The sequence below is a fragment of the Aquarana catesbeiana genome, linkage group LG03, assembly GCF_042186555.1.
Source record: "Aquarana catesbeiana isolate 2022-GZ linkage group LG03, ASM4218655v1, whole genome shotgun sequence".
Taxonomy (NCBI): domain Eukaryota; kingdom Metazoa; phylum Chordata; class Amphibia; order Anura; family Ranidae; genus Aquarana; species Aquarana catesbeiana.
Genome location: NC_133326.1, coordinates 714870092 through 714887490, shown reverse-complemented (window position 1 = coordinate 714887490; position 17399 = coordinate 714870092). Strand labels below are relative to the sequence as shown.

At 44.7% G+C, this 17399-nt stretch overlaps 1 protein-coding gene across 2 annotated transcripts in view; it reads right to left on the bottom strand.

Annotated features, from left to right (window-relative positions):
- Window positions 1–17399, bottom strand: part of NLGN2 (neuroligin 2) — a 285843-nt gene that overhangs the window by 23136 nt on the left and 245308 nt on the right. For both annotated transcript variants that reach the window (XM_073623176.1, XM_073623177.1), the window contains one exon: window positions 3759–3944. In XM_073623176.1, the coding sequence (XP_073479277.1) occupies window positions 3759–3944 (186 nt within the window). The remainder of the gene's footprint in view (window positions 1–3758; window positions 3945–17399) is intronic.

Below are 17399 nucleotides of genomic sequence, written 5' to 3'. Positions count from 1 at the left end.
ACTTTGTGTTGGTCTATCACGTAAAATCCCAATAAAATACATTTACGTTTTTGGATGTATGATGACAAAATGTATGTACTGTATGTAAGTGACGGTAAAGTCCAAATCCCAAGGGGAACTTTTCTTTTGTCTATACTAGGATGTTGGCACTGTGAAACAATCACTGATATTTCCTAATCGTGACAAAATGTGGAAAATTTCAAGGTGTATGAATACTCTTCTAAGGCACTGTATATCTGATGTTAATAATCATTACAGTATATATATATTAAAAGGAGTCCCCAAGCAAGAGGAACATTTGTACTAGGCTCTCCTAACCACATACCCAGAGAAGACCATCTGAATCATCCATTGTGATCAGACAGGCAGCAGCCTAGGGCCAGAACCAGGTCCCCATACACCATACTTCCACCACAGGTTACCCTTCTAAAGGAGAATGATCTCTTTATATATATACACATTAAAATGAATTCTTTTGATCATCAGTCCAGCAGAACCACACATCTGCCAGACTTTCCCCTGTGGACGGAGTAATCCTTGATCTTTCATCTTTCAGCTAACACATTTTAAGAAGTTCCAACAGCAGGTTTCTTTTCTTTTGTGAAAAAAAACTTAAGCCATGTGAATAAAAGTTGACCATTGTAAGCCCCCCACGTCAGTGTTTTATGGTTTGTTCCAACTCGTTTAACTTTCAGCTTTGCTGGACAGCTTATTCTGGTACAGGAAGTGGATAAATAATCCATCTACTTGCTGGACCAACAGATAATAAAACTATGTTACGGGGGGGAGGGACACAGAAAAACAATTCTACCGACAGACTGGATCATATACTGTATGTATTTTTTACTTTGTCCTTGGAGACTCTTTAAAAGGAGCCATTCTCAAACAGGGTTCTATGGACCCTGGGGTTCCTTCAGAGGTTGCTAGGGGTTCCTTTACCCATGGCTGATTAACTTCCCATTTCACGATGCCTGTTTAGTACCTGGGTCCAACGCTACTGGGCAGAAGCAGCTTCATGACACCAAGGATATTTTTTCACTGTCTGTAATAGAGCCAATTTGACCACCACTGTAAATGGGGCATTATTACCACTGGCCACTTTTGCAGTGGGGCATTTTTCCACTGAATGGCAATGAATTGGTTTCAGCTGGGGTTCCTCAAGACCTTAAAATTATTTCAAGGGTTTCTCCGCTCAAAAAGGTCGAGAAAATGTCAGGAAAGTAACACTCCTGTGCGCAGGCGCACAAACCTAAGTAATTCTTCCCGTGGCCGGATTGCGGGTGCGTATGCACATTGGCACCAGAAGGGCTATTTAAACAGCACTAGTGCAGCGTGTCAGTGCCATTTGGTCTATTCCGTTCATGTGTTCCTGTTACCAGTTCCTATTTGACCCTCCGTCAGTGCTGTGTCTTGGCTTAGGCAGACAAGGCCCAGGTCTAGGGCGGCACTTTGGCAAAAAAGCCGCCCCCCCCGCACAAAAACATCCCCCGACTCGTCCTCCTGCGGCCTCCTCCCACTCAGATACAGCCTCCCATGTGCACACACGCGGCGCCAGTGGCCACATCTGCCGCCCACAGCCACTGAGGTGCCTGACCAGTGGCGGAGTGATCTGCAGCCTTGTGTGCTGCGCCGGGGTCTGAGAGCCGGAACTTGTCTTCAGACACCGGGAAATCCCGCCCCCTGCTTCACCATGCAGCGTGACATGCCGCCCAGACTCAGGTAGGACACCATTGTAAGGGGAGAGTGGGGAGGAGTGTATGGCAGCCAAGGAGTGAGTGTCAGGGGGTGGAAGGCTGTGCAGTCTCCTCGTGCTGTGTTTGGAGGACTGGTGGCAGCCCGCTCTGCTGGGACTTGTAGTGCCCTCTGCGGAGGGCTGAGATATGGCAGCCTCCTATGCTGGGACTTGTAGTGCAGTGCACTCTGCGGGGGGGCTGAGATATGGCAGTCTCCTATGCTGGGACTTGCAGTGCACTCTGTGGGGGGCTGAGATATGGCACCCATCTATGCTGGGATTTGTAGTGCCTTAGACTGTGGGGGGACTGAGGAATCCTCAGTTGGGGATTGAGGGATCCTCAGTCCCCCACAGAGGGCACTACAAGTCGCAGCAGAGTTGGCTGCCATTCTTCAGTCCCCTGTAGTCTAGGGCACTACAAGTCCCAGCATAGGAGGCTGCTCTTACAGAACAGGAGAAGGGAGAAGGAGCTGGGGGGGGGGGGTTGTACTGAGAGGGGAGAGAAGGAGGCACAGGTTTGAGATGAGAGAGGATTTTTTCTGAAAGTGACGATTTATACTGGGAGGGGGAGATGGGGGAGGATTTTTGCTAAGAGGAGGTATTTATCCTGGAAGGGAGAGATGGGGAAGGATTTGTGCTGACAGATGGAATGTATGCTGGGAGGGGGAGATGGGGGAGGATTTGTGTTGAGAGATGGAATTTATGCTGGGAGGGGGCGATGGGGGAGGATTTGTGCTGAGAGGGGGGATTTGTGCTGGGAAAGGGAAGGTTGAGGCAAGGGTTTGTGCTGAGAAGGGGGATTTGTACTGGAAGGGGTTATATGAGGGTGAGGATTTGTGCTGAAAGGGGGTATTTTTGCTGCTAGGGGGGAGATGGAGGGGGCAGGGGTCTGGAAGGGGTGTGGTTTACATATGATAGGGTGGGTCTTAAATACGAAGGGGTGTGGCCTTGACAAGAAGGGTGGGTCATATTTAAATTAGGGGGTGCATAAATTTAGTCAGGCCTAGGGAAGCACAAAACCTAAATACACCAGCCCTCCGTTGCTGATTTGATCTGCCTCTGCCTGAATGCCTCCTGTACCGACCCCTGGCTTGTCCCTGAATTATGCTTCTGCCTGCGCTTTCTGCTCACCCGTCCTGCTGTTACTGACCTTGGCCTGACTCCAGACTACTCTCCCGCCTGCCGTCTGAACCTGATCCGCTGGCTAGTTGCTGACCTGGACTATCTGACCTTGTTGCTTATCCTGCACCTGTTCCGGCCGATCTGCACTCTTCACACAGTCCTTCCGTCTGTGTGTTCTGGTCCTGCCATTCCTGCGTTCCAGTTCCAGACGATCATTAACAGCTGCTAGCCAGAGACTTACCAGGCACTCATGCCACTCTGTGCTCTGGCGTTCCCTGTCACCTTACCAGGGCTCCAGAACCAGAGCTGTAAGAGAGGCCTTTCCAAGCACTTCAGGCTCCACCACCAGGTACGTTACGGTACCAAACTGCCCTGTCCAATCCTGAAGCAAGCACCCGCAATCCGGCCACGGGCAGAGTTCCTTAGGTTTGTGTGCCTGTGCACATGAATGTTCCTTTCCTGACAGAAAGGCTGCTTTAAAGCCCAACTCCAGCAAAATTTAACTTTTTTAGTTTTGGATAGAATGGTGAAGAATTAACATTTCGATCAGATTTTTATTTCTGTAGGTAAACCCTACTGTGCACCTTTCCTCACTTCCGGTGCCTGTGACACCTGCAAGAGAAAAGGGGGTGTGGTTGTTACCGTGTCTGGAAGGCCCAGACAGTAATAAAAAAAAAAAATTAGCATGTCCATGTGTCAAGTTTGTGTTAGGAAGACCAGACTGTGGACATGTAATACTATAGTTGAACAAATTTTTAAAAGGGAGCATTGTTCCCCCCTAAATCTCCTTGAGACCCAGAGAGTTTCTTCATTTCATCGATGTTTCGGTTCTGCACACTATATCTTATAGGTTTTGTAGTCTACCCAAGCCATAGACATGCGGGTCAACGATGAGTCTACTGACCTTCAGAGTGGTGGGATAGGATGAGAAGGCTGACGCAGGATGCTCCAGCTCCCGACCCAAAGATGGTAATTCTCTCCGGGTCCCCTCCAAAATGGCCGATGTTCTCTTCCAGCCATCGCAAAGCTTGAATCTGGTCCAAAAGGCCGTAATTACCTTTTGCCGCCTGCTCCCCCGTACTCAGGAACCCTGCACACAATAAGTAAAAAACAGGTAAAAGAATGAAGATGTAGAGCAGTCTTTCTCAACCTTTTTAACACTGAAGAACCCTTGAAATAAATTTCTGTTCTCAGGGAACCCATGGTAATAATTTAAAGCTCATAGTACACTAGCGTAAATAGTTAGTTGTAGGTATACAAAGAATAAGGACTGTAACACACTTAGCCTATTTGGCACTCAAGGCTGTTCTATACCACTAAATTATTTTTAGTAATAATATTGAAATGAATAATAACATTGGGTAAAAAAGTAAATGTAGACGGTGAAAATTGTAGCATTGCCGCAAATGGTAAACAGTGAAGAAAGGCCTACTTACACTGAAAGTCAGTGTCCCCTTATGCTACTTGTAGGCAGGTTTCCTGCAGTGTTTGTTATTGCTAGCTAGATAAGCGTAGCTGCCCATGTTGGGAAGAGGAAGGGCTAACTCTATTGTGTTCTGGGGCTTTTGGTGTCCATCCTCTTGACCTGTGACATATAAAAGGCAGAGGTTCGAATCTCAAGGGTCGGGTCAGATTGGTTTGGGTCAATGGCAAGAGATTTAGGACTGTGCTGAGGCCTGCAGTTCTTCTATGGACTACCGGTTTTCAGAATTCACCCAAGCTTGAACTTCTCTCATCAAGACATGCCAGCTATGGACTTCACCCACAAGGACTTTACCTGCACAGGTGCTCTGGGGCAGCTACATAACAGGTGCCTTGTTATGTTTATCATACTGTACTTTAGTAAAAGGTATTAACCGCAATGAGCCTGGTCTGAAGTTACTGAAGGGTGCACATGGGGTCTGAGTCTGCAACAGCCGGAGACTTCTCCTAACACCTGTCATGGAGGAAAAGTCACCTGTTGTGCACCATACCCCCCCCCCCCCTTAAATAATAGTCAGAGAAGAAGGGACTTCCTTGACTGGTGGTCAGTGAAATTTTGCCTTATGAGGTGGCCGTGGAGAAAGACCTCCTTTTATAGGTGTGTAGGAGGTCAATGGAGAAAGGCCTTGTTAAAAAGATGATCAATGTGAAAGGTCCTTTCTAAATAGGTGGTCAGTTGAGAAGGTCCTTCCTAAATAGGTGTGTAGGTGGTCAGTGGAGCATTGTCTTCTTGTATAAGTGTATATGTGGTCAGTGGAGATGGTCCTCCCTTTATAAATGGTCAGTGGAGAAGGGCCTGCTTATATAGGTAGTCAGTGGTAGTCAGTTATCTAGTTGTATATTTGGTCATGGACAAGGCCTTATTATATGGATGTAAAGGTGAACAGTGCAGAAGGGCCTTCTTATATACTAGGCCAGTGGTCTCCAAACTGCGGTCAAGGGGCTGGATTGCTTGCCTTTATCTGGCCCTTGGGGCACTTTTCCTTACACTGACACAAGATACTCTTCCTCCCACTGAAACCAACAACGGGGCACTATTCCTCAAGCTGACACCAAAGATGCGGTACTATTTTAACCACCGACACAAACAATGGGCACTATTCCTTCCACTGACGCCAAAATAGGGCACTCTTCCTCCCACTGACACCAGCGATGGGGCATTCTTCTGACACCAGTAATGGGACACTATTCCTCCTCCTAATACTAAATATGCATTGTTTACTCCCAATGATGCCAGGACAACTTCCTCTCTCAATAGCCACAGTACAGCCCCCCCCCCCCCCCTAAATTCTGGAGGACAGTAAACTGGCCCTTTGTTTAGAAAGTTTTGAGACCCCTGTACTAGGTTTATAGGTGGTTGGGGAGAAGGGCCTTCCTATATAGGTGTATAGGTGTTCAGCAGATAAGAGCCTTCTTATATACTGTAGGTGTATGGGTAGTCAGTGTAATAGGACAATCTTATATAGGGTTATAGGTGGTCAATTGAACAGGTCCTTCTTAATCACAGTAGATGTATAGGTGGGCAAGGAGAAGGACATTCTTACATAGTGCAGGCTTATAGGTTGTCAGTGAACAAAGGCCTTCTTATATATGTGTATAGGTAATCAGTAGAGAAGGGTCTTCTTATGTCGATATATAGGTGGTCAGTGGAGATGGACATTCTCATGTAGTTATATAGCTGGTCAGTGGAATAGGTACTTCTTATATAGGTGTTCAGTGCAGAAGGGCCTTCTTATATAGGTGTATAGTTGGTCAGTAGAATAGGTCCTTATATAGGTGTATAGGTGACCAGTGCAGAAGGACCTTCTTATATAGGTGTATAGGTGGTCAGGGGGAAAAGAGCCTTTTTATATTGGTGTATAATTAGTCAGCAGGGAAGAGTCTTCTTATCTAGATGCAGATGTGATAAGAACAGAAGGGCCTTTCTTATATAGGTAGTCAGCGGAGAAAGGCCTTCTTATGTAGTTACAGTGCCTTGAAAAAGTATTCATACCCCTTGACATTTTCCACATTTTATCCTGTTACAACCAAAAACTTAAATGTATTTTATTGGTATTTTAAGTGATAGACCAACACAAAGTGACACATAATTGTGAAGTGGAAGGAAAATGATGAATGGTTTTCAAAATTTTTTACAAATAAATATGTAAAAAGTGTGGCGTGCATTTGTATGGAGTAACATTTTTGTCCATTCTTCTTTGCCAAATAGCTCAATCTCTGTCAGATTGGATGGAGAGCCTGTATTTGACTTCATTAATCTTCCCATCAACTCTGACCAGCTTCCCTGCCCCTGCTGAAGAAAAGCATATCCACAACATGATGCTGCCACCACCATGTTTCACGGTGGGGATGTTGTGTTCAGGGTGATGTGCAGTGTTAGTTTTCCACCACACATAGCGTTTTGCTTTTAGGCCAAAAAGTTCAGTTTTGGTCTCATCTATCCAGAGCACCTTCTTCAACATGTTTGCTGTGTCCCCCACATGGCTTCTCGCAAACTGCAAATGGGACTTCTTATAGTTTTCTTTCAACAATGGCTTTCTTTTTTCCGCTCTTCCTAAAGGCCAGATTTGTGGAGTGAACGACTAATGCTGTGTACACACGAGCGGAATGTCCGACAGAAAAAGTCAGTCGGGAGCTTTTCATCATATATTCTGATCCTGTGTATGCCCCATTGGACTTTCTACGTCGAAAATTCTGACTGACCTAGAAAGAGAACATGTTCTAAATTTTTCCAACGGAACCAATTCCTATCGGGAAAACCGCTCGTCTGTATGCTGTTCCAACGTACCAAAAACGACACATGCTCTGAAGCAAGTACGAGACGGAAGCTATTGGCTACTGGCTATTGAACTTCCTTTTTCTAGTCCCGTCGTACGTGTTGTACGTCACCTCGTTTGGACGGTCGGAATTTGGTGTGACTGTGTGTATGCAAGACTGCTTGAGCAGAATTCCGCCGGAACTCCGTTAGAAAAACCTTCAGAGTTTATTCCGACCGGAAAATCGGTCGTGTGTACAGGGCATTATAGTTGTCCTGCGGACAGATTCTCCCACCTGAGCTGTGGATCTCTGCAGCTCCTCCAGAGTTACCATGGACCTCTTGGCTGCTTCTCTGATGAATGTTCTCCTTGCCCGGCCTGTCAGTTTAGGTGGACGGCCATGTCTTGGCAGGTTTGCAGTTGTGCCATACTATTTCCATTTTTGGATGATGGATTGAACAGAGCTCCCTGAGATGTTCAAAGCTTGGGATATTTTTTTATAACCTAACCCTTCTTTAAACTTCTCCACAATTTTATCCCTGACCTGTCTGATTTGTTCCTTGGCCTTCATGATGCTGTTTGTTCACTAAGGTTCTCTAACAAATCTCTGAGGGCTTCACAGAACAGCTGTATTTATACTGAGATTAAATTACATACAGGTGGACTCTATTTACTAATTAGGTGACTTCTGAAGGCAATTGGTTGCACTAGATTTTAGGTAGGGGTATCAGAGTAAAGGGGGCTGAATACAAATGCACGCCACACTTTTCACATATTTATTTGTAAAAAATTTGGCAAACCATTTATCATTTTCCTTCCACTTCACAATTATGTGCCACTTGGTGTTGGTCTATCACATAAAATCCCAATAAAATACATTTACGTTTTTGGTTGTAACATGACAAAATGTGGAAAATTTCAAGGGGTATCAATACTTTTTCAAGGCGCTGTGAATAGGTGGTCAGTGGGATAGGTCCTTCTTACAGTATATAGGTGTAAAGTTGGTCAGTGGAGAAGGACCTTATTATGTAATGTGGAGAGGCGACCCCGTGTCACGGTGTATATAAGAAGTGTATGCCTGATTTTTTCAGGCATGCTAATTACACACCTGTGGGTTGGCTTCATAATCCTCCCAGGAAGAAAGTTCAGGGCTCAGACTTGGAGACAGGAAGTCTGGCCTAGGAGGTCGGGAGGGTCCCAGTAGGAGACGGCTCCAGGAGAGAGACAGGATGTCTCGGAGTCTAAGGCTGCAGGTAGTAGCCTGTGCGTGCACGTCTGTAGCAGGCAGATGTGGCCCAAGACCGAACAGCACGAAGCTGACAGTGGAGACTGCGGGTGGCAGTTTGAACCCTGGGTAAGCTAGGAGAGAGCTTGACCCAAGCATACAGGTCTGAGCAACAGACCTATGGCCTAGACGTGAGGCCTGAAACAGCTGTATCGAAAGTAGGTAAGCCAGGAGGCTGAATAACCATGACGTTTCTGTTTATACAATGATGGTGGAACCCCCTGTGAGGAAAGATTACTGTTTGATTTGAACTTTTCATTTACTTTAAATAACAGTGGGCTGCCATGCCCTTAAAATGCAGTCTGGACTGACATGTGTTTCTTCAAGTCGCATACACCACTAGACATGAATTACCCGATATCTTACAATAGTTTTATAAGTGGTCAGTGGAATAGGTCCTCCTTATATAGGTGTATAGGTGGTCAGGGGGAGAAGAGCCTTTTTATACAGGTGTATAAGTAGTCAGCGGGGAAGAGTCTTCCTATATACCTGTAGATGTAGATGTGGTAAGAATAGAAGGGCCTTCTTATATGGATGGTCAGCGGGGACAGACTTATGTAGACATATAGGTGGTTAGTGGAGTAGGGCGTTCTTGAACTGGTGGTCAGTAGGAAGAATGTTCCCCTGAGACAGATAGATAAAAAGATTTTTGATGGAATTGGTTTATTTTTGGAGGGGCAGAAATTGCTTGTTGCTCAAGGAATCTCTAGTAACATCTGGAGGAACCATGAGGTTTCCATAAAACCCTGACTGAGAAAGGCTGATTTAGAGAATTCATTTTCCAAGGGCTGTATGAAGGACACAGGGACAATCTTTTGTAAATCAGGCAATTCTAGTTTTACCCTCATTATGGAAAAGGTGAGTATTGTTAAAAGCTTTCTATGGTGGCTAAAGAACAGTATAGAGACAGTTGTTCCTTGGGAATAAGGTGCAGTCCTTTGGCTCCCCCTCACCCCGCCCTTTGAAGCAAAATCAGTCACATCATGGATCTGGTCTGCCCTGTTCTGCAACAACATAGCTGAAGATATTGAAGACCAAAAGGGATCTGTACCATCTCACTTGCTAACTGCTACATTCACAATAACTGATCTGATACAGGTTCCTGAGTATTTCTGAGAATTTCTGATGATTTTGGTTGTTAATGAGAGTTTTTCTGAGTTTCTCTACTAATTGGCTGGTGTAACCTTTTCATGAAAAATTGGGCTTAGACGAGGTGTTCAGTGAGTTCTAATTGCCTTCCTGGAATGGGAATCAGCTCTTCTGAAATTATTGTTTTTTAATGCGGGCATTCTGCAAGCTGCTGGTATAGGTTATCCAAACCATCTGCTTTAAAGGGAATGTACTGTATAGTTATTGAAATTTTAGCTATACGCTACAGTATATGGCCAAGAGTATGAGAAGCAGGTGTTTTCAGTGAAGGATACTGTTCATACTACATCATACAAAGACATTGTAGATAATTGTGCTCTTTCAACCTTGTTACCACAGTTTGGTGAAGACCCTTTTCTGTTCCACCATGACTGTGCCTGTTTGTACAAAGCCAGCTCCATGAAGACATGGTTTGGCCAGTTTGGTGTGGAGGAACTGGTGTGTCCTCCATAAACCCCTGACCTCAACCCTACTAAACATCTTTAGGATGAATTGGAACCTTGGTGGTCAGCCAGGTCTTCTCATACAACATTGGTACCTGACCTCAGCAATGTTCTTTTGGATGATTTGACGCAAATTCCCTCAGACACACTCCAAAATGTTGTTGGAAGCCTTCCCTGAAAAGTGGAGCCAGCTCAACAAAGACGTGATTTGATGAATTTGGTGTGGAGGAACTCGACTGAGTAGGCTGCACAGATCCCCGACCTCAACTCTACTGAACACTTTTAGGAAAGAACGTTGCTTGTGAGCCAGGTCTTCTCATCCAACATCCTCACAAATGTTCTTTTGGCTGACTGGACACAAATTCTCACAGACACGCTCCAAAATTTTACGAGAAGCTAAGCCAGAAGTGTAAAGAAGGATCCATAAAGACGTGGTTTGATGGGTGTGGTGTGAATGAACTTTAGGGGCCTGCACAGAACCCTGACCTCAACCCTACTGAATATCTTTGGGATGAATTAGAACCTCAGTGGTGAGCCAGGTCTTCTCATCCAACATTGGTACCTGACCTCACAACTATTTATTTGGCTGATTCGACACAGTCCAAAATTTTGTAGGAAGCTATCCATGAAGAGTGAAGCCAGCTCCAAAAAGAGGTGATTTGATGAATTTGGTGTGAAGGAACTCGACTGAGTAGGCTGCACAGAGCCCCGACCTCAACTCTACTGAACACTTTTAGGAAAGAACGTTGCTTGTGAGCCAGGTCTTCTCATCCAACATCCTCACAAATGTTCTTTTGGCTGACTGGACACAAATTCTCACAGACACACTCCAAAATTTTACGAGAAGCTAAGCCAGAAGTGTAAAGAAGGATCCATAAAGACGTGGTTTGATGGGTGTGGTGTGAATGAACTTTAGGGGCCTGCACAGAACCCTGACCTCAACCCTACTGAATATCTTTGGGATGAATTAGAACCTCAGTGGTGAGCCAGGTCTTCTCATCCAACATTGGTACCTGACCTCACAACTATTTATTTGGCTGATTCGACACAGTCCAAAATTTTGTAGGAAGCTATCCATGAAGAGTGAAGCCAGCTCCAAAAAGAGGTGATTTGATGAATTTGGTGTGAAGGAACTCAACTGAGTAGGCTGCACAGAGCCCCGACCTCAACTCTACTGAACACTTTTAGGAAAGAACGTTGACTGTGAGCCAGGTCTTCTCATCCAACATCCTTACAAATGTTCTTTTGGCTGACTGGACACAAATTCTCACAGACACACTCCAAAATTTTATGAGAAGCTAAGCCAGAAGTGTAAAGACGGATCCATAAAGACGTGGTTTGATGGGTGTGGTGTGAATGAACTTTAGGGGCCTGCACAGAACCCTGACCTCAACCCTACTGAATATCTTTGGGATGAATTGGAACCTCAGTGGTGAGCCAGGTTTTCTCATCCAACATTAGTATCTGACCGCACAAATATTTATTTGGCTGATTCGACACACTCCAAAATTTTGTAGGAAGCTATCCCTGAAGAGTGAAGCCAGCTCCAAAAAGAGGTAATTTGATGAATTTGGTGTGGAGGAACTCGATTGAGTGGTCTGCTCAGAGCCCTGACCTCAACTCTGCGGAAAACTTTTGGGAAGGAACGTTGATTGTGAGCCAAGTCTTCTCATCCAACATCAGTATCTGACCTCACAAACGTTCTTTTGGCCACAAGCTCCCACAGACACACTCCAAAATTTTGTAGCAAGATAACCCAGAAGAGTGGAGCCAGCTCCATAAATACATGGTGTGGAGGAATTCAAGGGGCCTGTACAGAGCCTTGACCTCAACCCTACTGCACACCTTTGGGATGGAATGCCAATTATGAGCCAGGTCTTTAATTATCTGACCTCACAAATGGGCATACTTTCCCATAGACACACTCAAAAATGTTGTGGGAAGCCTTCCTGGAGGAATGGAACCAGTTCCATAAAGACATGGTTTGACCCGTTTGGTGTTCAGTTTTTGGTGAAGGAACTTAAGTGGCTAGCAGAGAACCCTGACCTCAACCCGCCTGAACACCTTTGGAATTAATTGGCACAACGATGGTGAGCCAGGTCTTTTCATCCATCATCAGTGTCTGACCTCACAAAAACCCCTTTTTGGTCAAATGTGCACTAATCCCCACAGACATACTCCAACATTTTGTAGGAAGCTAACCCAGAAGTGTAGAGACAGATCCATTAAGACATGGCTTGATGGGTTTGGTGAGGAGGAGCTTGAGTGGCCTGCACTGAACCTTGACCTCAACCCTACTAAATGTGGCCTATAGGCCCATAACATGGATCCCAGAGTCTGTGCATCTTGGGGAGACATTGACTTGAATCCAAAGTAACATCACTCCAAGGGTCCCCAGGCAGTACCTCTCCCCGGAGGCCCAGTAGTTTAAAAGCATATTTTGTCTTGGATGGTGGACTACTATTCCCAGCTAGCCCAGCTTGCAAATCCTGTGCCCTCAGGCCACATCGATTTGACACATATCCCTACAGTCTCTCCTCTGATCCAGGATTCCCCATCATTCACCGTGTAAATGATGAAGACTTTGCTAATGACCGTGTAGAAGCAAAGTTCCCTCACAGACTTCCTGGCACATCCAGCTCTCCACTGTGGTAACACTCACCAACCTTTCACTGCCCATGAGGAACTTAACCGGACCATACGTTCCGACAGCTTCACCTGCCCCTCTGCTCCAGGAGTTTTTTTATCACCGACCGTGTGGTGACAAAGACATTGCCAATGACCGTGTAGAGGCAAAGTTCCTTCACAGCTCTCCCCAGGCCTCCTCCTGCGTTTGGTACACCCCCCCCTCCTGCTGCTGCCTAGTATTCCATTCCTCACTGCACTCAGCCGACATCTCCCCCCAGTGGCATGTTACCTCAGCTTATATAGGAGGCCCGTTCCCTGCCAATATCAATTGGGGATTGGTCAGGGCTCCCACATGAGCTGCCTGCCACTCCAGCTCTAGGCCCAGACCCTCTTCCAGAATATTCTCCCTGGAAGCAGGGGAGGCGCCTCAGAACTGGAGCACAGGTGGTCACACCCACTGCTACTCTGACCCCTCCCAGCTACCCAGATCAAAACAGACAGGCCTAGCTTGCAGCATAAGCCTGCCTAAATTTGCCTATGCTGCAGTGGCGTCTCCAGCTTTCATATTTAGGGGGGGCACATGGGGGGACATGGACAAAAATAGGGGGGCAACTATAAAATGCATATAGATAGATAGATAGATAGATAGATAGATAGATAGATAGATAGATATAGATATAAATATATACTGGGGCCCTTTACTACGACCCCACAACGGCCCTTTCACATGTTCTGCAGTGAGCTCCCTTCCTACTGTATTGGGGTCCCCCAGGGTGGCAGAAAACAAGATATATATGTCACCAGCATACCAAGAAAATATAAGGATCCAAAGCAGTGGGAGAACTATCAGGGTTGCAAAGGTTGTCTTGCCACCTGGCCCTGGTGTTCTGCCACTGTGGGGTTTCCCAGCCTCCTCTTGCTGTCCTGCCCCTGCTATTGACAGCGCTGGTCTGGCATCTCTTGGAATTTACAGGCTGGTTCTCCTGTCCTAAGGATGGGAGAAATCAGTCTGTTTTTTCAGTAACTGAGAGTCCTGGTGGAGTCCTTCCTGCAACTCGCTCTTCTCCCTGCCAATGAGGATGCAGGGGAAGGAGCAGATCAGGCGGCCGTGGTTGTGTGAGCGCTCACATTATGCAGTGTCAGCGAGCAGAGGGAGGGGGGAGGAATCACCCGCAGGAGCTGACTGGGAACTCTCCCTCTTAGACATTGATTTTTTGTAAAAAAAAAAAAAAAAAATTTTATTGGGGGGGGGCACATGGTGGGGCACAGCATAATGTTGGGGGGTTCAGGGCCCCCTCTGGCCCCCCCTAGGGATGCCATTGCTATGCTGACAGTTCCTAGTAAAGAAAAACATTACTAGCACCTACCTATTGGTAGGGGGTGCTACATCTATATTTAATACAAAATATGGAGGAGCAAACCTGTAAAAATGAAAGTCACATTAAAAATGACTTGTAAGTGCACTGGTGCATTGGCCACATAGGGCAGTTCCAATAAAATGCCGACCTGTAAATTTACCTGTTTGCTCCCCTGGTCCCTCAATCACCTATTGGAGCAAAGTATAAAAGAGCCCTATGTGTGCTCCAATACAGTCTAGACCAGTGATGGAGAACCTTGGCACCCCAGATGTTTTGGAACTACATTTCCTGTAATGCTCATGTACTCTGCAGTGTAGTGGGAAGTGTAGTTCCAAAACATCTGGAGGTGCCAAGGTTCTCCATCACTGTTCTAGACAGAGCTTACACAGGGCTATTGTCAGGGCTGGGCTCAGCCCTTCCTTCTCTGAGCTGTCCGCTCAGCTGTCGGCTAATTGCCAGCTCCCATCTCTCCACAGTTACTCAGCTGTTGATGATTTCCTGCTCGTCAGTCCTGCCTACTTAAGCCATCCAGCCCAGAGGAGCTCTGTCTTCACCTTAGTCAACATCACAGAAATGCTCGTCTGCATTCCTGTTAAAAGGCTTGCTTGGCTGACATCCTTTCTGGCTCCAGATCCTGCTTGCTGTTTTACTACGCTCATCTCCAGCTCCCTGACGTTTGGCTTGTCTGACTATCCATTCCGGTTCCTGAACTCTGGCTATGTTTAGACTACGTTTGTTCTATTTACTTTTATTATTAAACAAGTGTGATTTAACTGTACTTCTGTGTCGGTGTGATTTCATGGTTTCTGACAGCTATGAACTCTACCCCACCCATGACAACAGTCGGGTCTGGCTCTGTATTGTAGGAGGAGCTTGGAGAGTCACATGCCTCCATCACTCCAGGGGGGAATAGAGTGACGGGGAAGTGAATGGAAGTTAAGTACAAGGCACCGGGAGGGTTTATAGTTTGGTAGATGCCCGAACCTGTTATGAAGTCCACTTTAAAGCTGAAGTTCCTCCCTTCCCTCTCATCAACAGGTTCATGTAATTTTTAAATAAAGCCATTCTGTTTTTATTACATACCTTATTTTAGTGCCCAGTGATGTAATCACTGGGTCTCTCTGCTTCCCTATGCAATGCAGGCAGATCATGGCTGGTGGGAGGGGACCACCAGCGTGCTTTTAAGTCAGGCTGTGAAGAAAAGGGGGCTAGATGGCGCTGGGTGCCCAGCAGCCAGGAAATGAGATGGGCTGTATCTGACTTGCTGCAGCTTCTAATGCACACTGCGAGAAGCTCACGGTGTGCAGTGAAATCGGAGAAAGCATTATCTGTACAAGAGAGGAACCTGTACAACCTGTGTGAGACTGAAAGGAAGGCTGGAGTGTATATATAATATATGTATTTATATATATATATATATATATATATATATATATATATATAGAAAGAATGGGCTGTGGGGAGAGTTATATGACGGAATGAAGAATTTACAGCAAGAAGGAGAAACACCGGGGGGGGGGGGGGGGGGGGTAAAGATTTGGTGTGTGGGCAATGGAGACAATACAGGGCAGTAGACAAGCAACCCTGCAATGCAAGGAAATGTTAACTATGTAATAGGATTTACTGTCACTGTAGGGAGGGGGTCTTTACGGTAAGAGCGGTTAATCTGTGGAAGGTAGTAATGGCAAAATCAATGATGGAACATATAAAGGACGGAGTGATTTTCTCACGACTAACAATATCCACAGTTATAAGTAGTGGGGATAGGAGGATAGGAACAGGGAAAACGCGGTAACTATTCTGAGCTAGGGAACTATTTAGTTTAAAAAAAAAAAAAAATATATATATATATATATATATATATATATATATGTATATATATATATATATATAATTTTTTTTTAATGTATATATATATATATATATATATATATATATATATATATATATATATATATATATATATATGTGTGTATGTAATATATATTTTTATTTTTTTTACATATAATATACCTCTATAATATACCTCTATCTATCTATCTATCTATCTATCTATCTATCTATCTATCTATCTATCTATCTATCTATCTATCTATCTATCTATCTATCTATCTATAATATATCATATATAAGATATCGTTTTATAATTTCTTTATCATCAGTTATATCATATATAAGATATAGTTTTATATATATACAATAAATAAAATTACCAGACACAGAATAATGATTTTTGTAACACAAAGCATAGCAATTACAAAAGAATTTACAGTGATTTCTAAAACGTTTGTGTTTTTTTTTTTATATGACACGAAAAAAAAAATGAACAATATTGAGAAAGATGTTTTAATGTGAATGGTTAAAAAAAATAAGAATCAGAAAGAAAATTAGCTAGGAGGGGAAAGGGGAGGAACGACCAATATTGTCTTATTAAGGTTAACTTAAGGTTAATAGGAGCTTAAATAGGAATAATTTATTATTAAAAAAATACACTTTTTTTTGGTTTTTACTCGCTAGATTGCTGGAAGTGGCAGCATGAACAAACCAAAGAACCCTGCTTTGGTCTGCACAGAAAAGAACTAATCAAAATAGACTGTAACAGTAACATTGTTACAATGGATTTGTGAATGAGGCCTGCAAAACAGGCTTCATTCATACAGGAGCCATCGTCAGTGCTCCTAAAGCCGTGTGCATACGGGCAGACTTTTTGACAGACTTTCAACGGACTTTTGACGGACTTCCGACTGACTTTTTAACGAACGGACTCGCCTACACACGATCACACCAAAGTCTGACGGATTCGTACGTGATGACGTACACCGGACTAAAATAAGGAAGTTCATAGCCAGTAGCCAAAAGCTGCCCCAGCGTCGGTTTTTGTCCGTTGGACTAGCACACAGACGAGCGGATTTCTGGGTCCGGCGTAGTTACGACGTAAAGATTTGAAGCATGTTCCAAATCTAAAGTCCGTCAGATTTTCGACTGGAAAAGTCCGCTGAAGGTCCGATGAAGCCCACACACGATCGGATTGTCCGCCGGACTCAGTCCGTCGGACCAGTCTGGTCGAAAAGTCCAACGGTGTGTATGCTGCATAAGACACAGATAAAACCAATGATTACACTGAACAAAGTATGTCCAAAATACGTCCAAGGTACAGTTGTACAGTTTGTAGCTTTATATGTATACTGTACGTATACAGTATCTCACAAAAGTAAGTACACCCCTCACATATTTGTAAATATTTTTATCTATCTTTTCATGTGACAACACTGAAGAAATGACACTTGTCTACAATGTAAAGTAGTGAGTGTACAGCTTGTATAACAGTGTAAATTTGCTGTCCTCTCAAAATAACTCAACACACAGCCAATAATGTCTAAACCACCGCCAACAAAAGTGAGTACACCCCTAAGTGAAAATGTCCAAATTGGGCCCAATTAGCCA